At 29.3% G+C, this 26,406-nt stretch overlaps 4 protein-coding genes and 1 long non-coding RNA gene across 11 annotated transcripts; 2 read left to right on the top strand and 3 right to left on the bottom strand.

Annotated features, from left to right (window-relative positions):
- Positions 1-599: 599 nt before the first annotated feature.
- Positions 600-2,650, bottom strand: LOC117155402 (abscission/NoCut checkpoint regulator). Its single transcript, XM_033331316.2, has 6 exons — positions 2,467-2,650; positions 2,096-2,292; positions 1,582-1,810; positions 1,345-1,500; positions 1,137-1,274; positions 600-1,069 (listed from the first exon to the last, which is right to left on the bottom strand). Exons 1-6 carry the CDS (start codon positions 2,512-2,514, stop codon positions 881-883), a joined length of 957 nt encoding a protein of 318 aa, XP_033187207.1. The 5' UTR covers positions 2,515-2,650; the 3' UTR covers positions 600-880.
- A 4,459-nt stretch (positions 2,651-7,109) lies between these two features.
- Positions 7,110-13,364, top strand: nudE (Nuclear distribution protein nudE). Of its 6 annotated transcripts, none has more exons than XR_013059807.1 (9): positions 7,110-7,198; positions 8,189-8,370; positions 8,813-9,103; positions 9,195-9,331; positions 9,397-9,582; positions 10,115-10,257; positions 10,548-10,722; positions 10,926-10,996; positions 13,259-13,364. XR_013059807.1 is itself a non-coding variant. In XM_033331315.2 (8 exons), exons 2-8 carry the CDS (start codon positions 8,285-8,287, stop codon positions 13,314-13,316), a joined length of 972 nt encoding a protein of 323 aa, XP_033187206.1. In that variant the 5' UTR covers positions 7,628-7,776; positions 8,189-8,284; the 3' UTR covers positions 13,317-13,364. The 6 variants fall into 6 exon arrangements, 1 of the variants encoding a protein (XP_033187206.1); XR_004463919.2 differs by having other exon boundaries at positions 7,161-7,502; XR_004463917.2 differs by having other exon boundaries at positions 7,161-7,518.
- A 1,483-nt stretch (positions 13,365-14,847) lies between these two features.
- LOC117155403 (histone H3.3A) lies at positions 14,848-17,341 on the bottom strand. Of its 2 annotated transcripts, none has more exons than XM_033331317.2 (3): positions 17,204-17,341; positions 15,905-16,040; positions 14,848-15,826 (listed from the first exon to the last, which is right to left on the bottom strand). In XM_033331317.2, the coding sequence occupies exons 2-3, from the start codon at positions 16,030-16,032 to the stop codon at positions 15,544-15,546; spliced, it is 411 nt and encodes a 136-aa protein (XP_033187208.1). In that variant the 5' UTR covers positions 16,033-16,040; positions 17,204-17,341; the 3' UTR covers positions 14,848-15,543. The 2 variants fall into 2 exon arrangements, with proteins under 2 accessions (XP_033187208.1, XP_076479601.1); XM_076623486.1 differs by having other exon boundaries at positions 17,111-17,251.
- A 29-nt stretch (positions 17,342-17,370) lies between these two features.
- On the top strand, positions 17,371-18,152 carry LOC143303457 (uncharacterized). The gene is made up of 2 exons (XR_013059809.1): positions 17,371-17,459; positions 17,566-18,152. It is a non-coding gene; the product is annotated as an uncharacterized LOC143303457 (long non-coding RNA).
- Positions 18,153-18,482: 330 nt separating this feature from the next.
- LOC117155404 (histone H3.3A) lies at positions 18,483-20,416 on the bottom strand. The gene is made up of 3 exons (XM_076623356.1): positions 20,260-20,416; positions 19,691-19,825; positions 18,483-19,606 (listed from the first exon to the last, which is right to left on the bottom strand). Exons 2-3 carry the CDS (start codon positions 19,816-19,818, stop codon positions 19,324-19,326), a joined length of 411 nt encoding a protein of 136 aa, XP_076479471.1. The 5' UTR covers positions 19,819-19,825; positions 20,260-20,416; the 3' UTR covers positions 18,483-19,323.
- Positions 20,417-26,406: the final 5,990 nt, after the last annotated feature.

The raw sequence follows: 26,406 nt of genomic DNA, 5'->3' as shown, positions 1-26,406 counted from the left end.
GGACGGAAAAAAGAACAAATGGTTTCTTCGTTAGTAACCGAACGTGGTTGAAATCTTGGCACGATAGATGCGTACATGTCATCTAAAAATAGCAGGCCTGCTTAGACTTTGAGAAAAGAAAGTTTTTGCGCCGCGACACAGACCACCTTCGGGAAATCCCCGTGAGGATGTCAGTAAGCGTCTTTACTGACATCTAGTCTGGATCGGTGAGTTCACTTTGGCATTTAAACCAAAAAGATAATATTCTTAGAATAAGCGGAAAGAATTGTAACAAGCTACTAAAACAAATTCCAATCTAGAATGAATCACTATCCTATATAGAAAGTTCAAACATTTTTAAACATCGAGAGATCGATTAATATGTATAATATTGAGAATTAATGAATTTAAATATCGACAGCAAGCTATAAATCTAATTGAAGTCCATGTATTTATTTACTCAACAACTTTGTTTGTGGTGAAATTAATAAAGGAAGAATTCGCTATATGAACAAATAATTTGTTGTTCTTGAAGATTAATTTGTTTTTTAGCAAAAGCGTGAATATCTGTTATCAAATCTGTCAAACTGAGATTGTTACAAAATTATTTACTATGAAAGTAGATGTAATGCAACAATAATTTTTAATGACACGCATTAATACAATCACAATCTTGGCTTTAAACTTACAGCTTACTATAATTATGTATTATTTATTTTATGTGTAAGTGTACTTTGCGAGGAATGCTTCTATTTAAATGACAGTATTCCGTTATCAAAATCGCAGGTGACGATGCTGGTTATAAGTATTGTTTGTAAAAATTATACAGAAAGTGTTTTTAGCAATGAAACTGTACGTGAATCATTGCAAAGCGTTTCTCTAAAGTTTCTAACTATCCCATTTAAAATTGATTGCGTCTTGTTGCTGGTTCTCTTTTGTGCATTTTCAACTCCAAATCATCATGATTATCTTCAAAGCATACAGGACAATATAGATCGCCGTGACAACCTAAACACCGCTGTAAATCTTTAGTTTGTTCACACATTACGCAGCTAGGTTTTTCATCTTCGTCATCAGTATGTTTTGCCTCCTGTTTGTTAAATTTTAATCAGAACACTGTATGTACATATTTATCCATAAAAATCAGTTTCACATACCTCGAGTTCCATTTCTTCCAATTCATCCTCTTCTAAGTCTTTCTCATATTTTTTCTCCAATTCTGCTTCTGCCAAAGCTTTCCCAATTAATTTCTTTGTTACGTGTTTCTCATCATCATTGTCATCATTAGCTGAATGCTAAAACAACAGAAATTTGCTTATACTATTGTTCATCGTACAAACTTATTGCTTATTATTGATTTTATACTTCTATAGGTTTTTCACTAATGCCTTGTAGTGATCTTAGCCTCGCTTGAATTTCGCTAACCGAATCGCTGCCCGAGGATAGTTCCAATTGATTCAAATATTCCTGTATTAAATCGTCTGTTTTCTGTTGGTCTGTTCTGGTATCTACTTGCTGCATCTACAAAGAATAATACATTTGTTTCGATCATACTTAGAACACAATAATTTTATGGTATTCTTTTATTACATATTAACGTACATTTATTCTGTGCTGCCTAACATCTGGGTCTTCATCCTTTAGCAATGCTAATCTCCGTTTTATCTCATCTACACTTAAAGCTGTAGTTTTGTCTTCCTCCTTCAATTTTCTTAATCTTTCAACTATCTCTTGATCAGCTGGCTCTAACCCAGTTTTAAATCTATCCCAATGATTTGTATGTTTGTACATTACAATAGGAGGCTTCACAGGGTTCTCCAACAAGTCCAGTCTATATGAATCAAGCATATTACATTATTTTACTTATAATTATTCACAAAAGTATTTGAATACTTGCAGAAATTTATAAATATATATATTATACATCTTATACATATTGGTTATTATATATTTAATTATATATGTTTGACCAATATAATCATGACAGTAGTATCTTGTTACAATTATAATGGAATTTTAAAATGTTTTATCAAACATATATAATATATACATAAAAGTTTTCTATGGTAACTGTAATTACAAATATTTTCATGCTTATCTTTGAAGAATATATTACTTTTTTGTAATGTCCACTGGAGCCATTGGTTCTTCGTGGCCATTCATTTCGATATTATTATTAAAGCTTGAGGTACTTGTAAAATTATATTTATTAAAGCAACGTCCACAGACCTTTTTCACCCCTTTATCTGGAATATTACATTTATATTTGAGGCACTTACTGCAACATGAAAAACCACAGCCGGGGCAAGCAACCTAAGTAATATCAGAACAATGAAACATAATGGAAAGAAAAGTTAAAAGCTATTCTAATTTCTGATAATCAGATTAAACTAACTAAAAAAGCTATGTGCAAGAAATGATGTGATGATATGGTACAACTTAACCTATAAATTGCAAGGGATTCTATTAACAAAAATGATAACTTACTTCTCTTGTGAAGAAGGAAAATTTCGTTTGACAAATATTACAAGACATACTGAATCTATTTTTCAAACTTTAATACGTTGTCATCACAAATGTGACAGAAAATTATTCAACATATTTTATCTTTGAAAATTTCTGACGTACAAACGTTCGAGTTAACAGGAATCGATTACAGTACCAAATTCGAAACTGGATAAGAGAAAGAGAATATATGCTTCATTTTAAACAAAATTATTGTCAAATATTTTATCTCAATTAATTACGTATCATATTGCTAAACAATAAAAGTAATAGATAAAGAAATAAGTTTTTGAAATAATGAACATAGGAAAAGAAATTTTTATTTCAGAAATATCTGATGTCACTATCTTACAGTTCTTCAAGTTGTATCATGCTAATGCCTAACTTCAATCATATTAAATGAATGAAAACCACCAAAGTGTTTAAATCTACATTTCACTATTGTTCTTAAGGTTAAACTTTTGGGGACCAAAAATTATTGACATTATTTCTGCAGCCTTGGAATACTTGACGTATAGAATTCGAGAATACTTATAACAATATATAACTAATGTATTATACTGAGTACATTGTTTATCATCATTTTCATTTTCTTTTCCATGTTCTAATTTTGTTTAATTTTTAACGATTAACTATTGTTTAACTGACTTTGATCGATATTATAAGCTGCAATTATTATTTAAAAGCAGCAAATACAATAATCTGTCCACTAGGCTTAGTTAGTCGATAAGTTAGTTCTCTGCAAAATAAATTATTGTTCTAAATCAACAGCTCTTACCGCTTTTCCTTTTCCATTTTAGTTAACGATACCTAAACTAATTATTAAACGATATCTTTTAAAATAGTGTTATACTATTACTTATACTATTATTATATAGTTAATAACTATCCTTTTTCAGACATATGATAGGTAAAACTTAACAACTTTCCTTGAAAATAAGAAGAAAATGACTTTATCTTTTATAATGTAAGTGATTTCTAATTCCTTTAAAACTTTTTAATTAATTCAGCTGCGTCTTCCTCTCTGTACAAGAAAAGAAAAAGATTTATAAGTATTCCCAACTTTAATTAATGAATTTGTTAACAAATCTGATGACATAATACAGATAATTTGCATCTTTAAAGCTGCCGTCGATTATATACAACTAACATTATTGCAACACAATTGCAGTTTATGAGATATTTGTTTGTTAATTACTGGAAAATTAGAAAAGCTAGTAATCGCGAAAATATTGTAGAATCGCAATACTCTTGTTACTGGTGTATTATAAAAAGATCTTCATAAACGTTCAATAAAAGTTAATCAAGTGATTAATTAATTAACAGCCTGCACAGTATTTCTAAAATTACCGATACCAATCCTTTAATGAGGAGTGTCGTACGAGGGACTATAACGCAACCTATTATACCTGTTTAAGATTAGATTAGTTGTAAGTTTGAATAATTCATCTGTCCTAGTCCTACACTGTCTATCTCTCCTACTATCGTTCATTTCATCTATCCTCGTCACACATTGATGCTTTCCTTATTCCACTCGGGCCTTACTCTGTCCTTGTCGCAGAATGATGCTTTTCTTGTCTACGAACGTCTAATATATCGCCATCTACTGCTGGATACACCAAGTTACGGTTCCTACCGCTCGTGCTAGATGGCAGCACATAGATTGGTGTAGCAAGGAAAGCATCAGTGCAAGAACAGAGTAGGGCGTGAGTGGAACAAGGAAGACATCAATGTGCGACAAGGACAGATGATGGAAACAACAATAGAAAGAAAGATGGACAGTTTGCAACAAAGACAGACGATACAGACGATAGTAGAAAGAACAAGTGACAGTGTGCGACAAGGACGGACGATATGAACGACAATAGAAGAGATAAATAATGTGAGACTAGGGCAGATGAATTGTTCAAACTTACAACTAATTTAAGGCTATTTTTTAAGAGTTGGTAGTTCTAGAAATGCTGAGCAGACTATTAAATAATTAATCACTTGATTAACTTTCATTGAACGTGTATTAAAGTCTTTTTATAATATACATACTATATAAAAGTTAAAATTTAATAATATTTTCGCGACTATTAATCTATCTTACCTAACTAATGTTATAAGCGTGTAATACAATATATTTGTTAACTGATCCTTATAAACTATTTATATAAACTTTAATTTATTCTTTTACATTTAATTTCTACATGGTAATATAATACCAACAATATATTTTATAAAATATTTATTGTATGTATGTATATGTATAACATTTATTTTGTATATAAAACATATACAAGTGTATAACGTATATGAAACAAAATATATGAAACAATATGCAGGACGTTTTTCGTTTTCTTATCTTTGACGAGAAATTCGTATAATTTGATGAAAATTTGATGAAACAGAATAAATTATTATTTTAAATAAGCAGCGCTAACTGTTTCCCCCTTCCCATTATGGTTAATGATCTTTGAACTAATTGTTACAAATTTTCTTTTAAAATAGTATTATATTATTATTTATACTGTTATTATATAATTATTTATTACCAATTTTTAAGATGTTTCAAATGAAACTTATCAGCTCTTCTTTAAGACTTTAATATAAGATGATTATCTTTTATAATGTAAGTAACTTTTAGTTTGTCTAAAATTTGTTAAATTCATCTTTATTTTTATTTCAAGATAACAAGAACATTTATAGCTATTCGTAACTTCAATTGAAGAATTACTTAATAAAATTCATGATGATACAAAAAGCTACTTTTATTTTTAAAGGTGTTACCAGTAATGTATAACTAATTGAGTTGGAATAGGACGCACTTAGAGGCAATAGAGAGACTATTCTTGGAATACTTTTTGGTTAAACATTTGGCCTTTAACATTTGATAATTAGCTTGGATAATTACTATTTAAGAAAATTAGCAGAAAGGATCATTAAGATCAAAGGCAATAAGAAGGTAAAGGACTTTCCGCAATTATTTAACATATATCAATTATTTAATTATTATAATTATCAAATATGTAGTATATACATAAAACTTTATTTCTGCATTGTTTCCAAGAAATGGCGTTCGTATCGTCTGACCACGTCTCACCATCCTTGTCGCATATTTCACCCCCTTTGCCTAAGTGGTGCGTATATATATATATATATGTCGGAAAGGGAAGAACACCGGAACACCTAGAACTTGGGATAGTCCAGCAACAGTGTACTCCAGGGTCTACTATAGCTGTAGTCAAACGATGGCAGTTAGCTAATCCGATTGTAATCGTTCGAGACTGGTGATGGTGAGCTTTGGCTCGGGGCGACGGCCCGTCGCCCAACGTAGCCGCGGTCGACGGGACGGGCGCTTTGTCTAGCAAAGGTATAGAGCGATAGTATGACCCCCATTACAGAAAGTACCGGGCAGTAAAACATTCCAACGGGTCCCTCAGACAATGAATACCCAAGGTTGAGGCACTTGCACGACACGAGTACCGCTAGCCCGAGGACCCGCCATAAAACCTGGGTATATATATATATATATATATATATATATGTCGGAGATGAAAGGACAACAGAGCCTTCCCTTTGGAATTTTGGGAAAATCCCTTTAATCTAGATTCTACCATAGCCGTCATTAGGCAATTGTCGTCATTCAATCCGATTGTATTTGTTCGAGATTTGTGATAATGAGCTTGGACTCCAGGCGACAACCAGTCGCCTGTCACGTAAAATTAAGGCTTAGGTTTTAAAGACACGAAGGTTGAGCCGTAGCACAACTTTATATTTCTTTTCTATCGAACTTTATTAAATAATACAACTTTATAAGCATAGTTTGCGCGACTGATCTGAGAGATGTTGACTGATGAGAGTTTGTAATTTCAGTCCCGAGATGTTCTCGTATTATTACGGAGGAAAGCTCGGTGTGGGTGTGCCCTTTCCCGTTAGGTAAATACCCGCTTTTCCCTCGTAATTTGTACGAACGTATAATAAACCTAAGGACTATTTCAAGGACCGTCCATAAACCAATAACACTTACAGAGTTAATAAACTAAAAGTTTAAGTTTATGGTGGGTCCTTAAGGTTATTGACGTCACACTTCCCGCTAGCAAATTTTCCCTCAAGGGCGGCTAGCATCCTTCTCTAATCGTCTCCCTCTAATATGGACGCTACATAGCGTCTTTACGCTCAGTGAACATTCTACGTTTTAACAAAGAGTTGGTTTAATAATACTTGTACCGTAGACAAGCAAGTTGAGTACAACTTGGGCTTTGGGAAAAGCGCATTTTGTTATCCCGCTGACCGCGGATTCGTTATTGAACCTAAGATCATTGTCATTAGCATCTCGAGTATCTAATTACCACGGTTACTTGTTAAATTCTGAAATAATCATATTTGCGCTAGTCAAGTTTTTATATGTGACTTTAGATTTCGTAAACTTTAATATTAGACAAAAATAGAACCTTTAGAATAGGTACAGCGAGTTTCTCCTCATTCTTTTATTTCTATTCTTCTTTACCAATCTTTTTTACAAAATATTAACTTCAAATTTTCTTTTTATCTCATTTTGGATTTAAAACATACCACTTTTTTTAAAAACTGCCACTCTGTATTTTTTCAGCGCCACTATATCGAATACATTCGTATCTTGTAACCTGTTACCTCGCGAACGCCACCTCACTACGTCGTAGTCGTGTGAATGTGATCGAACGAATCGAACGCATCGAACCCGTGGTGGAAAGTAGATATACCACAATTGTTTCTTTTTCTATCTACTATCTCTATGTTGCGATTGTCAATGTAAACTTTTCCACGTTTTCTTCACTTACGAAATCTCCGATTCACTGGAAACACAAATTCGGTCATAAATATAAATAGATAATGAAACTATAAATTCAGTTGTAAATGTAAATGGTGACTAAAGTGTTAATGATCGATCAACGATCGATCTATCAAATGATTCTGACACGATCTATTCACAGTGAACAACGAAGAACCGTGACAAGATCAATTATTATTTCTTTCTACCTTATCATCTCGACTTAGTGAGTCATAATTGTGGTAATGACATTTGTGTCACACGCGGCATACACTCTACATTTCACCTGCTAAACGCTTTCTCAAGGTCCCCGTATTTATATGTATGCATCTTGAGACAACTTCATTTAATGCGCCTACACATCATCGATGGTTGTACATTTTTTCATTTAGTTTCTTAGAGAATATCTCGTTCACTAGATTCAATTCGATCGCATCACAGCTTTATTTACACTGGACTGGACCATTTTCATTCGCCTTATCCCTCTCCCAACGATACACGTAAGTGTCCCTACACGATTTTCCATTTCTCACGCATTAATTTCAATCTCGTTCTTATTATGCGTAACACGACCCGCTGTTTAATCTTCTGAACTCTTTTTTGATTATTATGCGCGTCGTAGAATTGCATATAGCTGTTCTTTATCGTCTCGTGATCGTTATCTACTTGGTAATAATAGGTTAGTTTGACATCGCGTTCGAAGTGTGTAGATACGTAAGATACGCGTAGTAATAAAATATTTTTTCTCGAGCGAATGCAACTTTCACCGACATTGTCACTGTAATTCTTGTACGTTATTCAAAAGTTTAATTTATTTTGTGATTTGTATTTTTGACTGTAATATTTTTTGTATATGGATTTTTGATATTTTAAGCCTATGTATGTGTAATGTAAATTTGTTTTATTGTATAGGATGCTATCGTCTCATTAATGAAATAGAAGGATTTAGAGCTGTGTTTAACATTCAAGGTTAATTAAGATATTGGACAAAATCAGAATATTGTTAAAATGATGGACATTGATCCACCACAGTTTGTATCTAAAGATGATGAAGTTCAATATTGGATGGAACTTGCTCACCAGATACATAGAAGGTAAATTATTTTTACATTTCTGTGTATTAAAAATGCAGTGTATTATTATATATTCATTGAAAACTATAGAATAAAATTATATATGTATGTATGTATATATGTATTATATATGATGAGTTGTTCAGAAGATACATTTAAAACTCCATGAATTTAAAAGTATAAAAAAAGTGATGGTTACAAATATCGTTTTTTACAATTTACCTTACAATTCACTATTATTTATGTTACTTTTAGAACAAATAAATTTATGAAGATCAATAATTTGTTTTTTAAAAGTTAAACAGTTATTAAGAAATTAATAAACAATAAATTAGTTTGACTTCTCAGAGACTCGTATGCTTCTTCACAAATGCTTCTTCATAAATATTAATTTTATAAAAAAATTAGTCTCGTAGTTAGTCTTTGGTCAATAAGTTTAATAAATCTTATTGTAATATTACAGGAAAGAGGATATAGAAAGAGAGTTGGAGGAATTTCAAGAAAATTCACAGCTCTTAGAGAAAGAACTGGAAGCATCCTTAGAACAAGCAGAAAAGAATAACAGGGAATTACGACAACGAAACACAAGACTAGCCACTGAAGTTGAACAATTAAGAACAAGATTAGATCAACAAACAGCAGACTGTGCAATGTTTCAAGGGAAAGCTCAGGACTTACAGACTCAACATGACCATTTATTAAAATACATAAGGGAATTAGAACAAAAAAATGACGACTTGGAAAGAGCTCATAGGTATTTGAAAATTAGATTGTTATTTTTACATCTGCTAAGTAAATGTAGAATATTTAATATAATATGTATTCTACTCATCTTAATTTTGTAGAATAAATAGGGTAACAGAGGAGGAGATCGAAGCCAAACTTAATTCTGCCATTGAAAAGAATGCTTTGTTAGAATCAGAACTTGACGAAAAGGAAGCTCTGAAAGTTATAGTACAGAGATTAATGGATGAAATTAGAGGTCGAATAACTAATTTATTTGGATAATTGATGATTAAATCGTTTCTAATAATTCATTCATTACAGATTTAAAACAGGAAATTCAAGTTCAAGAAAGGCATCAACCAGACAATGATAAGTCAGCTGATAGAGTTCGTAATCATGTTGATAGTAATAAACTTCAAGTCGAATTGGAAACACATATGTCGCCTAGTAGCCCAATAGTACCACAATCTATACCTCCAAATAATACAGCAACTTCGCCATTAAAAAGTAAGATCCATAATACTCTTCGTAAAACTAAGCGCATGTTTTGCTTTGGGCCTAAAAGCTGATCCTTATCATTATTAAGGATAATAATCAGCAAAAATAGTACTTATCTCTAACACGTTAAATGGATAACAGACAAAAAATTTTAATCTAATTAACTTTTTAATGTAATGTATATTTTTTGTAACCACTTGACATTTTTTTCTTTTATGATAACTGAATTTGCTTATTTATCGGTATTTAAGGTTGACTAAACAAAAGATTGGTCTAACATTTGTGCTTGATTAATATATCTTTATATGCTTTAATTAATTTCATCTTTCTGTATATATATCTATATATATGATATTGTTATCAATGAAATAAAAATTATTTTAACAAACTTGTTCTTTATTTTAGTTTTTAAATATTATACTTCAAATACATACTTTTTTTTGTACTGAATTATCATAGTATAGTATCTTTACTTCTTATTTTGATATCTTATCAGTGAGTGTCTGTAGTAATTTGTATCTTTTTTCCTGTTTGCAATTAGTTGGAAACAGAGTTGTAGGTGGTGTAACTGGAAACAACAACAATAATAATAATAATAATAATAATAATGTGAATTCGCCACTGGCACCATGCACAAGAATATTAGCAATGAATATGATTGGTGACCTTATGAGAAAAGTTGGTGTAAGTATAGTCATTATTTTCTATATATATATCACAGTGCTTTTGTTTCAAAAGCGTTTTTGATGTACAAGAATAGCTTAAAGCATGGCTTGTGTATCTTTGAGTTTTAAACATTATATTTTAGTTGCCGTAAATATTGTGTTTTGCACTGGCAACTGTTTTAATTTGTATGGTTTATTTCCCTTTTGATTTTGTCTAAGCACCAGATTTATTTTATATGAAATACTTATAAGATTTTTTAATCATCAGTTGATGATACTGGTAGTGTGATGTAGCTGGTGTTTTGGTAGCTTGACAGGTGGATCTGCATGGACTGTAGAAGGGTAAAGTGCACTTGTCCGGGTGGGAAAAAAACAATTTCCACTACACCTACTGATTTACCATCCGTCCAGGTTCACATACCTACTCATTGTATACGGCAACAACCTAGATCAACCAAGTGCTGATCAAGTTTTGTGTGTACAGGTCTTTATTTGATTTCTTTTGCTTTCTATTATGTTTTTTCTGTACACATCACACACGGTTCCTTGCTTCCTGCTTTAATTGTCTCCCATGTAACTAGTATCACCAACTCTAAAAAGCCCTTAATATTTTGAATAAGGGTAAATAACGATATTTTTAAGAAGAATGATAATATTTCATTTAACAACAAATGTTTGATCATTTAGGCATTGGAGAATAAGCTAAATACATGTCAAAATCCATCTCGAGAGGATCAAGCCGTTCGTGATCTTTACAGGTAACATTAGAACAATATTATAATTTTAAAACGTCATTGTTTTTATAATGTTATGCACTGCGTGTATTCAAAGCAAGAAATATCATGTATCAAACATCCGAGAATGAATGTTGAAAAAAATTAATAAGTGTTTTGTACGAATATTTTCTTTAATGAGGGGATTTAAAATGATATTGTTTAAAATGATACATGATAGTCGTACTAAATCAACTGTACTTATTATTAGCTTTATGTCTACTTTTAGTTACGTAGTGCTTCTTGTGAACATTTAATTTACGAATTTATAGATAATGATAGCTTTTCATGATCCCAATTCTGTAGCTTTTTAGTTGTTATAAATGTTCAAATTATTAAGAAGACTGCATCACACTTCGAACAGCTCGTTTTATTGCTTATGCTACTAATTAAAATGGAGCATCTTGTTGTTTTATGTCTGTATGTGTAAATCGTTCTGTATGTCTAGTTGTTAGTAATATCCTCAGATAAAGCGATCAAAATTAATGAATATGATATTAGAAAGTAAGCTAAATTTCAAGAGCTTTCATATTAATTTCATTTCCTTTAATATCATTTAATAATTCTTTCTGATTCCATAACTCAACATTATCGTTTATTATATGTTAATTTAAATGTATGTCTAATATAACAGGCTTACAATTAACTGTCTAGCTTTCCTTTGTGATTTAAAAAGTACAATATACTTTTATTGTAATCTGTTGAGATCTTAATAATCAGATTTAAAAAAAAAGCTTCAAGTAATTTTAGAGTATTTTAAAGTACATGTAATGTATTTGTAAAATACATTAAGTTAATTTAAAGTATGCTTCTTTATTTAATCCTGTATTTTTTTATAACAAATTATGAAAAATTTTAACATGGTTATTAAGATCTTTAATCAAATTAATGTCTATTTCAAATAGTTCCACATACGTACTAAATGTATGTAGAATATTTGTATGATATGTAAGACCAATAGAAGCACTTACTATTGTATACATACATGTTATAGATATACCAAAAATAATTTTTAAAGACCAAGATTTTCGAATTAATTGCATTACAGAATTTAGCTTCCAAAATTAAAGTCTATCTTTGTAAATTGAAATGAATGTGAGTTTTAGTAATGATCTTCTATTTTTAATTTTTTCATACATTATAAAATAAACGTAATTTAAGTATCCCTGATATTATTAAGTTCTTTCAAAAAAAAATCTTTTCAAAAGCTACTAGATTTTAATAGAAGTAATTACTGAATTTTATATATCACCAACATGGAAATAAGTTAAAAAACTTAAATATTCCATAGTATATATATAGTTGTATATAGTAACTGTATATACTTATTAAAAGTAACGATTTGTGCAATGAAATTAAAACATTTTTGTAGATTATAAGACGAACTGATGTAAAGTATGTAACATCAATTATAATGACTAATTTGTTACTAAAATATCTTGTTTCTGAAAAAGTGTTAGTAAAAAAATTGTGCGATATGTAAAAAATTCATGGCTCTAAAATCTACTAAAATTTTAATGTTGAATTGGAATAATACTCTTTGAAAATTCAGCTTTTAAATTGATGTCTATAATTTATTCTCTGTAATGTAAAACAAAGAAATATCAATTAACAAACTTTTTTGCATTCATAACATGTTGCCCTGCATGATATTTATGTATCATTTTCTTGTATTTCTTGTCAGTAATGTTCACAAATTGTATACAATAAAATTGACCAGAATATTTTTTATACCAAACTGCTTACATTATATTAAATCTGCACAATATAGAACTTACATCTCGTCTTTGTTTCATTCAAGTTATGTATTAACATCAAATATTTAATGTAAATAAGACACATCTTGAACACACATTTTGAAAAAAAGAAAGCGAGCCTCATTGAATTATTATTCAAGGTACCTTTCATACGCATGTTGTACAGTTTATGCACTATTCATAAACGGCATTCTATTCATATGCAGCATTTCTCAATCATTTGCTCCGCTTCTTCTCTCACCATTAGTTGTGTATAATTTAATTTATTAAACAAAATAATCAAAGAATGTTAGGTAAGACATAAGCAATTTAAAACAAAAAAGAAACATTTCTGAAGTATCTAAGTATTATATTGCATGAAATACTTTTAGAATAAGATTGGGAAATGCTGGTTTAAATAAACATATTTGTTTATTACACTTAAATGTTTATAAACAATGTTTCCAACCGTAAAGAGATAACGAAAGCATATTGGATTTTTTGTAATTAGGACTAGACGGCAAGTTCGAGGTTTTGCCTCTGGCAACAGCAACCACATTCGATTATAAACAACGGATAATATTCCAATAATAAATTTATGCATTATATTCGTATGACTACTAATTCGTGTTATTTTAATTAAAAAAAATCTCACTCATTAATTTATTACAAATTTCTATAAGATACAAAGAAAACTATTTAATTTAATTATTTAATTGCCTTTTACATGAAGTTTGCAATTTTTGAGGATTACTTGTCTCTTTTTCATCATGGTTCAGAAGTATTCTTGGTAATATTTTATGGAGGAAATTCGTAAATAAACATTCGAGATTGTAAGTATTAATATCATAATTTAATAAAATTCATCATTGTGATAAGTGATAATTCTAGATAATTATTACCATTACATTGTGTAGATATTCACAAATAATATTAAGGGAGAACACCAGTTATCTTTCAGATAAAATTTTGCAATTTGGAAAAGATTTTTATCAAAAGATTATTATATCGTAAAATTTATATTTGTTTCTTTATTACTTCACAAACAGACTATAAGAAATTTTAGTTTGAAAAATTCTTTTTGTCAGAATTACTAACATTTCATTGTAACAGTAACCAGAAAAAACTACCTATTCTGTATATTGTGTATTTTTAGAAGATCCATTATTTTTGTTATTATGTATTTTATATTATTATGTTTACATATTCGTATCTTGCCAATGCCTTCAACTTATGTTTGAATATGTGTTTTTTATGAAAATATTTAAATTTTCCAATTATGCAACTTTCTTAAATGTAATCTGTTTCTTATCATAAAAATAATGTTCTAGTTATTGAAAAAAGAAGTATATTTATAAAATTTTATCTGAAAAATAACTAGCAATCAAATTTTGCCTAAGCATCTTCCTTTAAATAAACAATTTGTGAGCTCCAGTTTTGAATGTATAGTTTCTAGCACAATTAAAACTTCAGCTATGTTAGAAATGATATTGTAACACTAGTGCAAAATTTAGCTTTTATGGAAGTTAGATATTTATATATATATATATATTTAGGTACTTATATACATATGTCTATTTTTTAATAACAAAAAGATATCCTCTTATGTCGTAAAATAATTCAATTTTATACTTTAAAATGTGTAAAAGCTATTTAATTATTTATTTCTGTATAATTATGTGCTTTAAGCCACTGTATAATTATAAATAGCTTCAAGTTCTGAGATATTTGTATGAAGTAGAATCATACTAATACAACTAAAAATTTAACGCATTCGATTATATTATCGGGTGAATCGAAAATTATTAATTTGTAGGTTTCGCTTAATATATAAAATAAAAATTGAGAAATGGAATATTATATTCAAATACAACAAATATTACCAATTTGCGCTAATTAACTGGGAACTGAATTTTCGAATGAGAAATTGTAACAAATTACGCAATATTTGTAATATAAATTTGTAAAAGTATAAAATGAAATATTTGTAAAATAAAAATATTGTAAACTATCTCTCAATTGATGTAGGATTAATGTTCCTAGAACCTAATCTATCTTAAGTAACAGTGCATATTTCTTAACAAGATAAAAAAAGGTAAGTTAGTATTATTTTGAAGATTTATTTATGAAACGTTTATCTTTACACGAACAATGAATAGTTGACTGATTGAAATACCTTATGTAATTTTCATACAACCAGAGTTTTAGAATGGTAAACACTACATTGAATTCCTACAAAGAAACTGCCTTACTCTCTAATGCATATTTCACTAAGTATTTTATCAATAATGATAATGATGACGAATATAATAAAACTGTAATGAGAAACTAAACATTTTCGATCTTACTCAATCTTAAAAGTACTTTTAGAAGAATTAACAATTTCACTTGTCTTTTATCACGATCATTTACCTTCCGGTTTAGACTTTTTTTATCGCTCTTTTTATAAGTATTCTTACATTGTAAAGTGCAAAATGACAAAAAAGATGTGAATGAAATTAAAGGATTTGTAGCTGATAACTTCTCGAAGAAATAACATACTTTCTACGTTTGTACAGTAATACCAAAGGATGAGAACTACCTACATATCAAAAACAGATTATACCAATCTTTGTATCTAGTTTTCCAGAAATCTGAAGTTTAGATACATACTATAAAGGATGATCATGTCATAACTTGTACACTGTTATGGAGTACAACATAATATGTAGTTTGGAATGAAAATGTTTCATTCACAACTGTTACGAATGATAATAATAATAGTAGTAAATGGTATGTATGGGAATTACATATTGTTTAAGCACGCTCGCCGCGAATTCGTCGAGCCAGCTGAATATCCTTGGGCATGATTGTAACACGTTTCGCGTGGATAGCGCACAAATTTGTGTCTTCAAATAAACCAACCAAGTATGCTTCCGATGCTTCCTGTAAAGCTCCAATTGCAGCACTTTGAAAACGTAGATCAGTTTTGAAATCCTGTGCAATTTCACGAACCAATCTTTGGAAAGGTAATTTTCTGATCAACAATTCAGTCGATTTTTGATATCTTCTGATTTCTCGAAGAGCTACTGTACCAGGTCTAAAAATTATAGTTTATTATATACATATATTACATATAGTATTTATATATGTGCTCAAAATATTATCTAATATGTACCTGTATCGATGTGGTTTTTTTACTCCACCAGTAGATGGTGCGCTCTTACGTGCTGCCTTTGTGGCTAATTGTTTACGAGGAGCTTTACCTCCTGTTGATTTACGAGCCGTCTGCTTGGTACGTGCCATTGTTTACTCTGAAACAGTACAACCTTGATTAATAAAAATTTCTTTTAAATGGAAATTTTGAAAATACTGTTTTAATCGTATAATCTTTCCAAAACAAAAAGTTGTAATTGATCATATATAAGTATGAGAAAAATAATTTCAACGCTCCAATTCCCATAGTTCAGATTGTAATGCAATATAGGGAATTCTGTTAATTCTTATGTTTTCTGATACAAAACAATTGATTGTTTACAAGTTCATTTTGACATATGTAATGACGAAATATTGAATAACGAAAAAATATTCGCAATACTCAAAGATAACACCTGGTGCTATTAAATTTCAAATACATATAAAAATTCAAACATCAGAAAAATATTACTAAATACTATTATATAGACCTTACAAACCTTAGTTTGTGATCTTACAGACCTTAATAATATAGATTCAAACTTTTTCCTTAACATTGTGATAACACAAAACACCTTTTCTGAGACTACTAGAGAGCAATTATAATATAAATTAAAATATTAAAATAGATACTAAACAAGTCACTAGAATGCATCAGAATCTACAAATTATCAATTCACATATGTTATAAAATAACTAAAAAGTAGCACCTGCAGGTGTCTATGGGAACTGGAGGGTTAAAGGGTACGCTTGATAATAACTGAAGTAAACTATAACTTTTCGGAGTGGGACTTAAAAGGATGGTGGGGTGGAAAGGGTGGGGGTACGTTCCGTTGCTGTTCGTGCGGAGGAACCGCGCACCGAGGAACGCTGCGCATTGCGCAATGCACAAACTTTCGTTCTTCTTGCACCGACGCGATTGAAACCCATGCTAATCAGAAAAATGTATCATCTTAACAATCAACTGTTTCCCTAATCTCCTATTCATCTTCATGGTAAACATTATCACAGTCTATGAAATAAAACGAGACGAATGACACTGGTGAACTCGAGGCGAGTTGAAAGCGTCGCTTGTAAGAAAGGCTCGTGAAACGATTCCCTCCACGGAACGTCAATTGCAAAATGGAGGCAATACGACAGTACGTCGCGTTCGGAGTTAATAACTCGAGTTTCCCAGCACTTTTCACACCTTTTTAAAACACGTTGTTACGTCCATACACTCCTCGATACCGGTAATCACACACGATCATAAATAAAATGGATTTTCGACAGATTTACATACCAACTAAGGGAAAAATTCTACGAGAAGCGAGAGCTAGCACTATCCGTTTCCTTGTACTTCGATGGCAGTGGACGCTCTCCCAAGTCACGACTCCCTTGTCCCTACCCCCTAGAAATTAAATTGCGAGAGGCACGTAAGCCCGCGGTGCACTGCATCCAATCGGATGTCGGATAGCAGCTGAGCTTCATAGTGTAACTCATGCGATTGGTTCAGCCTCCTACGCCTAGAGTGCGAACCGTGAAGAACCCTGTCAATTGTAATATACATGATACTACTCACAGCAGCAACCTCGTTTTTACGAATAATAATTGTCATCCTATTCTTTGTACAAATTAAGTAAATCAATATGTTTTATGTTTTAGGGAAAAATTTGCATGAGCATTGTAGAGTATTAAGAGGTGTTATCCTTGTAACAGATTGCAAAAACCGAGTTGAAATTTATAGAGCTGGGCACAGAGTCGTTTCGCGACTTTTGTCATGTAATTCTAGCTACAATGAAATCAGTCATTTCGTGGAAACCTCCAGAAAGATATGGAAAATCTGTAGAGGATATGTATAAGGACACGTTATCTTGATATTAGACTAGTTATCAAGATAGTAATTTTTTTATTGCTCTTCCAAATGCATGTTCTTGGAATGGACGTTGTGTGATTATTCTGGCCATTGGAAGCTTCTTCTACGTTTTCTGTTCGGAAAAAATAGACGCCATTGTGTGTCTAAACGTAAATAATGTTCGAACAATGTCGAGTGATATCGAGCGATATAGAGCGATGTCGAGCTGGCGAAATTATTGAATTTTGGCGCTTTTGTCAATTGAACTTAACGGCGGAAATTGAACTGTACTAAAGTCAATTATATTAATAAGTTTCTTGATTTTTTGTGGTATTGTGACCTGAATTACACTTCCATTGTACCAAAAATATTTTGTAAATATAAACACAATATCAGATATTAATTGTTATTAATGATATACATCGATGAATTTCTGATGTCTTTTGCATTTTCCATTGTACGTTTATAAAACATATGTTATACTAATATTCGTTTCAAAAAACAATAAAATACTGATATAAATATAAAATGATATTTACATTGATGACGTAATCCTTATAATTACCGATCGTACCAATGTCATGTATTCGATAATTGATAACAATAGCAATAAAGATTTACATTTACGAATTTTTTGTGAAACAAATTTGTTTAAAAAATACTTTTTTGACAAATAATTGTAGTTATAGATTTTGATTCTAATCGGGAAAATATATTTAAAAAATGATTTCATTTCGTCAGGAAAACAATTAAAGTTAAGTTTATTAAAAAATTTTATAGATCATTTACATTAATTTAGTGTTATGAATTGCGTTTTTTAATTACTATCATTATAATTATTAAAATAATAACCTAATTAATAATGACATGTAATTTTATGGTGATAGATTTGTTAATTTATAAAAATGAGGTATATACGTGCAAATCAATTTTGATAACCTAATCATGTAAATACAATTAACAACATGTAGATAACATGACACTTCTCATACATAATCCAATAGCACTTGACTTTTCTTCGAGAAATGTTACTACGTATATTTACTTGCACATAATAACTATATTATATATTATAAATTTAATTTAATCTATGATCTAACTTAACATCAATATAGAAAATTGTATATAGAAAGTGTATTAACCACGAAGTAAATACGGTAGCGAATATAACTGACTTTTTCTATAAAATATCAAATCTACATATTGTTATACTGCTTATGTATCGCGTACGTTACTTATTGTTATATATAATAATAAAATATGAATTATGCAAAGTACTATTACTATTTGTTATGAGCTACATACTCCGCTTTGTGCCTTCCGTATATCGTTTATATTTAAATGATATATGTTTTCGGCTAAACTATTTGATATGATGATGGTTACATATCCTTAATCTCTGCATATCAGAGCTTATAGAACTTGGCAGTGTAATTACTTATAGTTATTATAATGGCTTATAAGAAAGAAACTAAGCTACAATGAATTTGATTTTAAGAACATTCAAATATGAAAACAATATGAATTTGAAAAAAGAAAGACATTAAAGAATCTGAAATATGAACAATTTAAGCGCGTTCTCCGCGAATTCGTCTGGCCAACTGAATATCTTTAGGCATTATCGTAACACGTTTAGCGTGAATTGCACATAAGTTTGTGTCTTCAAACAATCCAACTAAATATGCTTCAGAAGCTTCTTGCAATGCTCCAATTGCAGCACTCTGGAATCGCAAATCTGTCTTGAAATCCTGTGCAATTTCACGAACTAAACGTTGAAATGGTAATTTTCTGATCAATAGCTCAGTCGATTTCTGGTATCTTCTGATTTCTCTGAGAGCTACAGTACCAGGCCTAGTAAATAAAATGCATAATTAGAATTACAATCCATTGTTAATTATGGCATTACAAGTGAAAATTTCAGAGAACATTTTTTACCTGTAACGATGTGGTTTTTTTACACCTCCCGTAGATGGTGCACTTTTACGTGCAGCTTTAGTTGCAAGTTGCTTCCTGGGAGCTTTACCTCCTGTTGACTTGCGTGCAGTTTGCTTGGTACGCGCCATTGCTCACCTTGAAGTAATACAAAACTAATTAGTATTCATTATAAATCATGAATAAAAAATAAAAAATAATAAAATAAATTACAAATCTGCTGGAAAAAAGATTAACGTGTAATTCTCTTTTATAAAAATACCAAATTCCTTTTAATTACTACAAGTTAGCTTGAAAATATATCAAATTGTATTACAAAATCAAGTTTTCAAAAAGAATGAGTTAATAAAAATAAATTAAGATCCGGTTTCCCTCCAAAAGCAGACACAATAAACAAAATGGCGACAAGCGTGCATGTAGCATTGATATGTAATATATAAGAAATTTGTACACCATGAACTGCTATAACCTTTCTCACAACAAAAAGAATTACTTATAAACAATGCATATAAACGAAAAAATGAATATTTAATTTATTATGTTTATTCAATGACAAAACCAAAGAAATGTACCTGCTATTTAATCGGTTTATTATACAGGACCTCCACCAAACTCCTTCGTTCTACGGGTATTAGACTTATGTGTCGGTTAATGCTTTTTCAGAAACGTAGTTTGGTTTTGTAAAAGATAGGCGGCAGCACCGTATTCAGATACACAGGATTGGCTGTTATTTCGTAACACCGTTCGCGATTTGTCAGCATCTGACGAATAAACGTATTTGTTATGGAATTTATAACTTCATAATTATTTTAATAGCATTATACGATAATTTTAAGTATCTCCAATGTATAATATCATAATGTATGAATCATATATTTTTCAGAAACATATGTATCCATATATGTATATGTGAAACACATATGTACTTACGTGCGTCATGTATCTGCGCATACATATAGGTACTTACATGACATACATGACTATATTTACCTATTTGCAACTTAGTGCATTGATCCATATGAATACATACATATGCACTATTTATTTTGTTAGCACATGTTTATATGTATGCATAAGTATAATCTTTGCAAGATATCATCTATCATGGAAGGAAATGACCTTAACTTTATCTTGGATGAAATTGTACCCTAGATTTTTTACATTAGAAATCAATGAAGTCAAATAAATGTAATTAATTATTGTTACCGTTATTTGATATTAGATGAAGAGTAAAAAAATTATTATTTGTAGTAGTTACAAATAATTTCGATGGACACTTATGAGATTATATTAAAACAAAATTTACATAAGGTGAAATTTTATTCATGATAACCTTTAAGGGTTAGTATTTCACAACGTAATGTAATATTTAATAAAGAAAGTTCCAAAATATATGTTATAAGTAGATATATATGAACATATGGATTTCTTGAACATGTTGACTCTGGCGATTATAATTTATATATATTAATAATATAATTACATTTAATATTCTGTAATAAATGAAATAAGATGACTACACTATCTAAAAATGAGATTAATTATATATAGATGGTAACTACATATTTAGGCATATTTTTAAATAATGAAGTAATACAAACTAAACTTTATTAATAAATTTGTTAAAATTAGAAAATGATAAATTAAAAAGTTCAATAATTATTTAATATGTAATTGTTTTTGTATTTATTTACTGTTAATAATAGAAATAATAGTTTGCTAACATCATGGTACAGAAGTTATCAATATATTTTATTTTCAAATGATCAATTTTATTGATGTACAATATTCTTCTTTATAGTTCACTACCTAATAATAGCATAAGAAGCAATAATAAACATTTGTTCTACAAATTACGCCAGTAGATAATCATTATCCTTATATCTTCGTCAAAATTAATGTTATTCATATAAATATATGCATTATATATATATATATATTTATATATACACACACATACATATATGTATAAACTTTCAGTCATCAAGAAAATATTAGAACAAAATTTATTTACTAACATTCTAACTACAGCTATATTGTTAATTTAAATATGTTATTTAAAATTGTATTGCCAAAAATACGTGTCGTCAATATCAACTTCTTATTTCTTTTTTTTTTGTCATTTGCACACAAATGATGCTTCACTTTTTTTTCTTCATCATTCAATTTGTACTGACATTTATTAGAATTCGCCTACAACCGTTAATGACAACGAAAACTTACTGCATTTTATTTCTTTACATTTCAAGTAGTCTTTCTTTCGGTATGCGACCAGATATGAAACCTTATTCAATCATCGTGCAGATGCTAGTATATTATTGGTTTGTGAATAATTGCATTGCGGTTTTGGCAGGACACGAACATCAAAAATGCAAGCCCATATTACTTTTGTACTTCTATAAAAAATCTTCACGTGGAATGTGAAAATTATATTCTACTTTACGAAGTCTCGTTAATACTATAAATAGAAACAATAATTACAATTTGTCCAACATTTTTTGTTACCTTCTACATAAATGAAACATAGTCTTATTGTAAAATTTAAGAATTTAAACTTATATATATAAATTAAAAAAATTGATTTTGTCATAAAAAATAGAATACGTGAACAATCTTCAGTAATTGCAAGCTTGAATTTTGATATAAAAAAGAAGATTACTTGAAAATACGATTAAATATATATACAATTTTTATATGGAAATACTAATACTTATAGAACATATCAGAATTATATACGACAATCACATAAATATTTCATTGTTTCCTTTCGTTGGGTTCTTTTGTTCAATCGCAAAAAGAAAGAAAAGAAAAGGTGATATGAATAACCGATCCAGCAACTTCACATTTTTGTATTAACCGCTGCACATAATAAATGCAATTTTAATGCATAATAAAAAGTATCGATAAATATACAAAATACTTTGTTCTTTAGTAACTACAAGGTACTGCCTGACATTCTAAACGACATATAAGATCTATAACACCAACCACTTCTTTCATAATTAATAATTAAATACCAAATATCGTTAACTGTAATGATATAATGTTTACCATTCGACTCGATTGCGGAAAACGGTTATGCAATTGTTTGTTAATTAAAAGTTCAGTATTCTTTTGCTTTTAACTCGAATAATTACATGAAATCAATTTAAATGTAAAACAATTGTAGATTAACATTGTAATAAAAGATAAAACATTTTAGATCTCACTGATATTAAATTTGTAAATGAAATCATAAATTTCCATAATTAACGTTTCACCTCTCAAGTCGAATAGAAAAGTTTATTTATAAAAATTGTTATAATACGAAACACTATATATTAACATTTTGTTGTACGAGATGCTTGGTATACGACAATAATACTATACAGTCATCTTAAAATAATATTTTTCTGGTTGCTTTTATACTTCGATTAATTGATAGTGTATGTGTTTGTTTTTCTTTTCTTATTGGCAGCACCTTTGACTAACGTCGATTTAATGTAATTGAAATATTGCAATAATTTGTACAGAAACGGGCACTACCACATTTTTTAATACTTCGTATTTTAAGTTTTCTTATTTATTATATAAAAAATTTATTATTACTAAATATTTGTTCTTGATACTCTATTAAAATAAGTATTCATAATTAAATGAATACTTTATTATTATTTATGTAGAAATATTATACATTACACAGTTACACACATTTAAATTGTTTAATAAAACTGTATACTACACATTTGTCTTTACTCCATTCAAAAATGAGGTATTCATTAAATAAAATAATTGTTTTCAAAATTTACTAGTTAGAAGAATAAATGAAAATTGTATCGATATAAGTCTACTATGATTATGAATAAATTTATAAATGTTTAAACAGTATTATTTTTCATCTTTCATGGACACATTTACAGATTTTATGTGTTAAACATTTATTTATTTAAAAACGTTATTTAAATTGTTTTCCTTTATGTACCATAGAATTTTGTCCGCCTCTGCTAAATGTTGCAAAATTTTGCACACCTTGATTAAGATAACTCTTCAATACATATAACTTTTGAATTTATAGAAAAATTAGCAATGATATGAGTTTAGCCTATACAAATTCACAATCATTGTATAAAAATGCACATACAGAAGTAACCACAACCAGAACAATCGTAGATATCCATGAATTTTTTTATAATCTATCGTTATTATCTTGCAAGTGCTGTTTCAATTATGTCTACTATATCCTTTTTGTGAGGGTGACCATTATCAATGGTTTACAGAGGCATTGTTTCTCAATATTACATTTGTTTGATTTAAAATAATGTTCTGTACAAATAATAGCATAAGAAAAATCGAACCATAAAAAATTGTACATAAAATATTTTCTACATTCTTCAAAGATTATCATCCAAATAATTATGGTCATTAGAATATAATATTCCATCCTTTTATAGAAATGAATTTTCATGTACAATTTTTATAAAGTTAACAGCAGCTTCTTTCCTATAATATACTATTCAGTATATTGTAATGTTATGATTGCAATAGATTTTGTAATACTGCTATAATGTGTTGCAGATTAAAATATGACGAAAACGTAAAACCCCAGAATTCTGTTACAAACTTTTACAGTTATATTTGCATTTCGATAATCGGTATTAATATTTCATTCTTATGAGATTATGAAATAAATATGTTACAATAAACGTATTACACTATACTTTTAATAATTGTGGTCACCCCACAAAATGTTTATTGTACGAGCGGCGTATTCATTTTTCTCTTAAATATTAAAAAGTTATATATCTTCTTTGCTGCTTTCCAGTTCTATATTTTAAGAAAATGGATCAATCGTGTTTCAGAAAATATCTTCTCGTTCGTACAACAGTTTCAGTAAAATATTTATTATCGCAATATAGATACATGCTTCATTATAGCACGAATATACTTTTTTTTCATCTATGTTAAATGTTTCTAAATTTGTTTCTTTGCACTGTAAGAGAACAACGTCTATATACGACAAGCTAGCTTAGTAATAAACATTTCCTCTCCTTCCGCAATATTTCAAATTATTTATTACTGCGCTTTAGGCTACATGCAAATATTATTGTGCCGGAAGACGGTGTTGTAATATTGCAAAAATATTAAAATATTTTAACGGACATATTTCTACACAATCCTGCATACCTAAGGGGGCGGAAATCGAGTTAACTACCAACAAACCTTGAGAATAAAGTTATACATAATTTAACTGAATTTAATTGCCATACTATGTAATTTCAACTTAAAGTATTAAGGTACATTTCAGTGAATAATGTCAATTGCAAATTAAAAATAATAGCTTCATCAATTCATTACTGCATACACGAAAAATAAATCCTGTTATTATATTTTATTTTTGTTTTCTTGTGTTTATCTAACTTCAAAGGTGTGTTTTTTAACTTGCCACTAACATTATTCATTATAAATTAACAAATTAGTGTTACTAGTTATACAAGCTTTAGACATTGAAGCTTTAACAAGAGATAGAGGAATAAATAATATCAGCGTTTGAATCTCCGTCACATCAGAAATGCAGAATTATTCATAGAAATTAGAAACATTAACAGATCACATTTGTTTCTCGCAAAACGTAACTTTATTACTTTCATAAATCTGTTGAAAATGGCACTGTTTACAGATTGTACCTTGTGCACTTTACTAACTGTTCTTCTCATTTTATTATTTGTTTTTGTATAGTTCCTTTATTTTCATCGATACTTGAATTTAAATATAAAACAGACAATTAACTGTTGAGTAATAAATAACCAATGATTCTTTTATTTTTTCTGTGGTATAGTAAGAGCTCGTGACGCAATTTTGTTAACATTATTTTGACACAAGGCATGAAATATTGTAATATGAGGATGCAAATGACTGACACATTTTCTTCAAAGGAATGAATAGGTAGTAATCGTTACAAAAATCTTATTAAAAATGATTAGCTCAATTTTTGCGTTGTGACACTTTTTTCCACTAATGTACTATTATAACTTTTCAATGTTCAGTCACTAGCAAAAATTGTAATATTATTTTCATTTAGTAATTGACAGCAAAGAATAAAATATGCATAATAATTTTAAAATGCAGAGTAGATAGAAAGAGAACACATGTCAAAATAATGCAAAATGAAATGACTCCTGTTTGTCATTGAAACATCTTCACGATTCTTACATAATTTGAGAATACAACATCGCTTCGATCAGAATGATTTCAAAAGTTTTATGGGCTTGCTGTATCTTATGCTCGAATGTGCAAGTTTCTTTCTTCTTAATTGTCAATACCTTTAATAATTGGATCATAAATAATGCATGTCGAGGATTCGTCAATGAGTGCGTCAATGAGCACAGTTGAAAGTTTTACAGCCTTCTCTCTTCTTTTTTTGTTTTTGTATGTAAAATATTTATATCTTCATAAATACCGACATACCGAACGATAAGATCTAAGTAGAGAAATTGTTATTACATAATCACAGTTGTACAGCCATTTGCTACCTCGTATTTGATACAAAAATGCTTAGATATCAGTACTGTAGAACTCGATTTCTTTTCCTTTTATGTGTATGTGTGTCTGTGTGTTGTTCAGATTCATGTTAATTTCAGTCTGATCAAAAATATTTGCATATTGTGTATCATAAAATGAAAAAAAGAAATTCTACCATTTAATTAGGAGAAAGTTGCCAATTAAAAGCCTACACAATCAAA

The sequence above is a fragment of the Bombus vancouverensis genome, chromosome 12 (assembly GCF_051014615.1).
Source record: "Bombus vancouverensis nearcticus chromosome 12, iyBomVanc1_principal, whole genome shotgun sequence".
NCBI lineage: Eukaryota > Metazoa > Arthropoda > Insecta > Hymenoptera > Apidae > Bombus > Bombus vancouverensis.
Note: the sequence above shows the minus strand (reverse complement) of the source record. Positions and strands in the feature narration are given on the sequence as shown.

What these genes read in the sequence shown, in the direction of transcription:
- LOC117155402 (XM_033331316.2), bottom strand. Translation starts at nt 2,514, where the DNA reads ATGTCTTGTAATATTTGTCAAACGAAATTTTCCTTCTTCACAAGAGAA. An exon ending in TTTCCTTCTTCACAAGAGAA is followed by an intron (nt 2,293 to 2,466) that starts GTAAGTTATCAT and finishes GATATTACTTAG; the next exon opens with GTTGCTTGCCCCGGCTGTGG. An exon ending in TTAGTGAAAAACCTATAGAA is followed by an intron (nt 1,275 to 1,344) that starts GTATAAAATCAA and finishes CTGTTGTTTTAG; the next exon opens with CATTCAGCTAATGATGACAA.
- nudE (XM_033331315.2), top strand. Translation starts at nt 8,285, where the DNA reads ATGATGGACATTGATCCACCACAGTTTGTATCTAAAGATGATGAAGTT. An exon ending in ATTAATGGATGAAATTAGAG is followed by an intron (nt 9,332 to 9,396) that starts GTCGAATAACTA and finishes CATTCATTACAG; the next exon opens with ATTTAAAACAGGAAATTCAA. An exon ending in AGCAACTTCGCCATTAAAAA is followed by an intron (nt 9,583 to 10,114) that starts GTAAGATCCATA and finishes GTTTGCAATTAG; the next exon opens with TTGGAAACAGAGTTGTAGGT.
- LOC117155403 (XM_033331317.2), bottom strand. Translation starts at nt 16,032, where the DNA reads ATGGCACGTACCAAGCAGACGGCTCGTAAATCAACAGGAGGTAAAGCT. An exon ending in AAAAAACCACATCGATACAG is followed by an intron (nt 15,827 to 15,904) that starts GTACATATTAGA and finishes TATAATTTTTAG; the next exon opens with ACCTGGTACAGTAGCTCTTC.
- LOC117155404 (XM_076623356.1), bottom strand. Translation starts at nt 19,818, where the DNA reads ATGGCGCGTACCAAGCAAACTGCACGCAAGTCAACAGGAGGTAAAGCT. An exon ending in AAAAAACCACATCGTTACAG is followed by an intron (nt 19,607 to 19,690) that starts GTAAAAAATGTT and finishes TTTATTTACTAG; the next exon opens with GCCTGGTACTGTAGCTCTCA.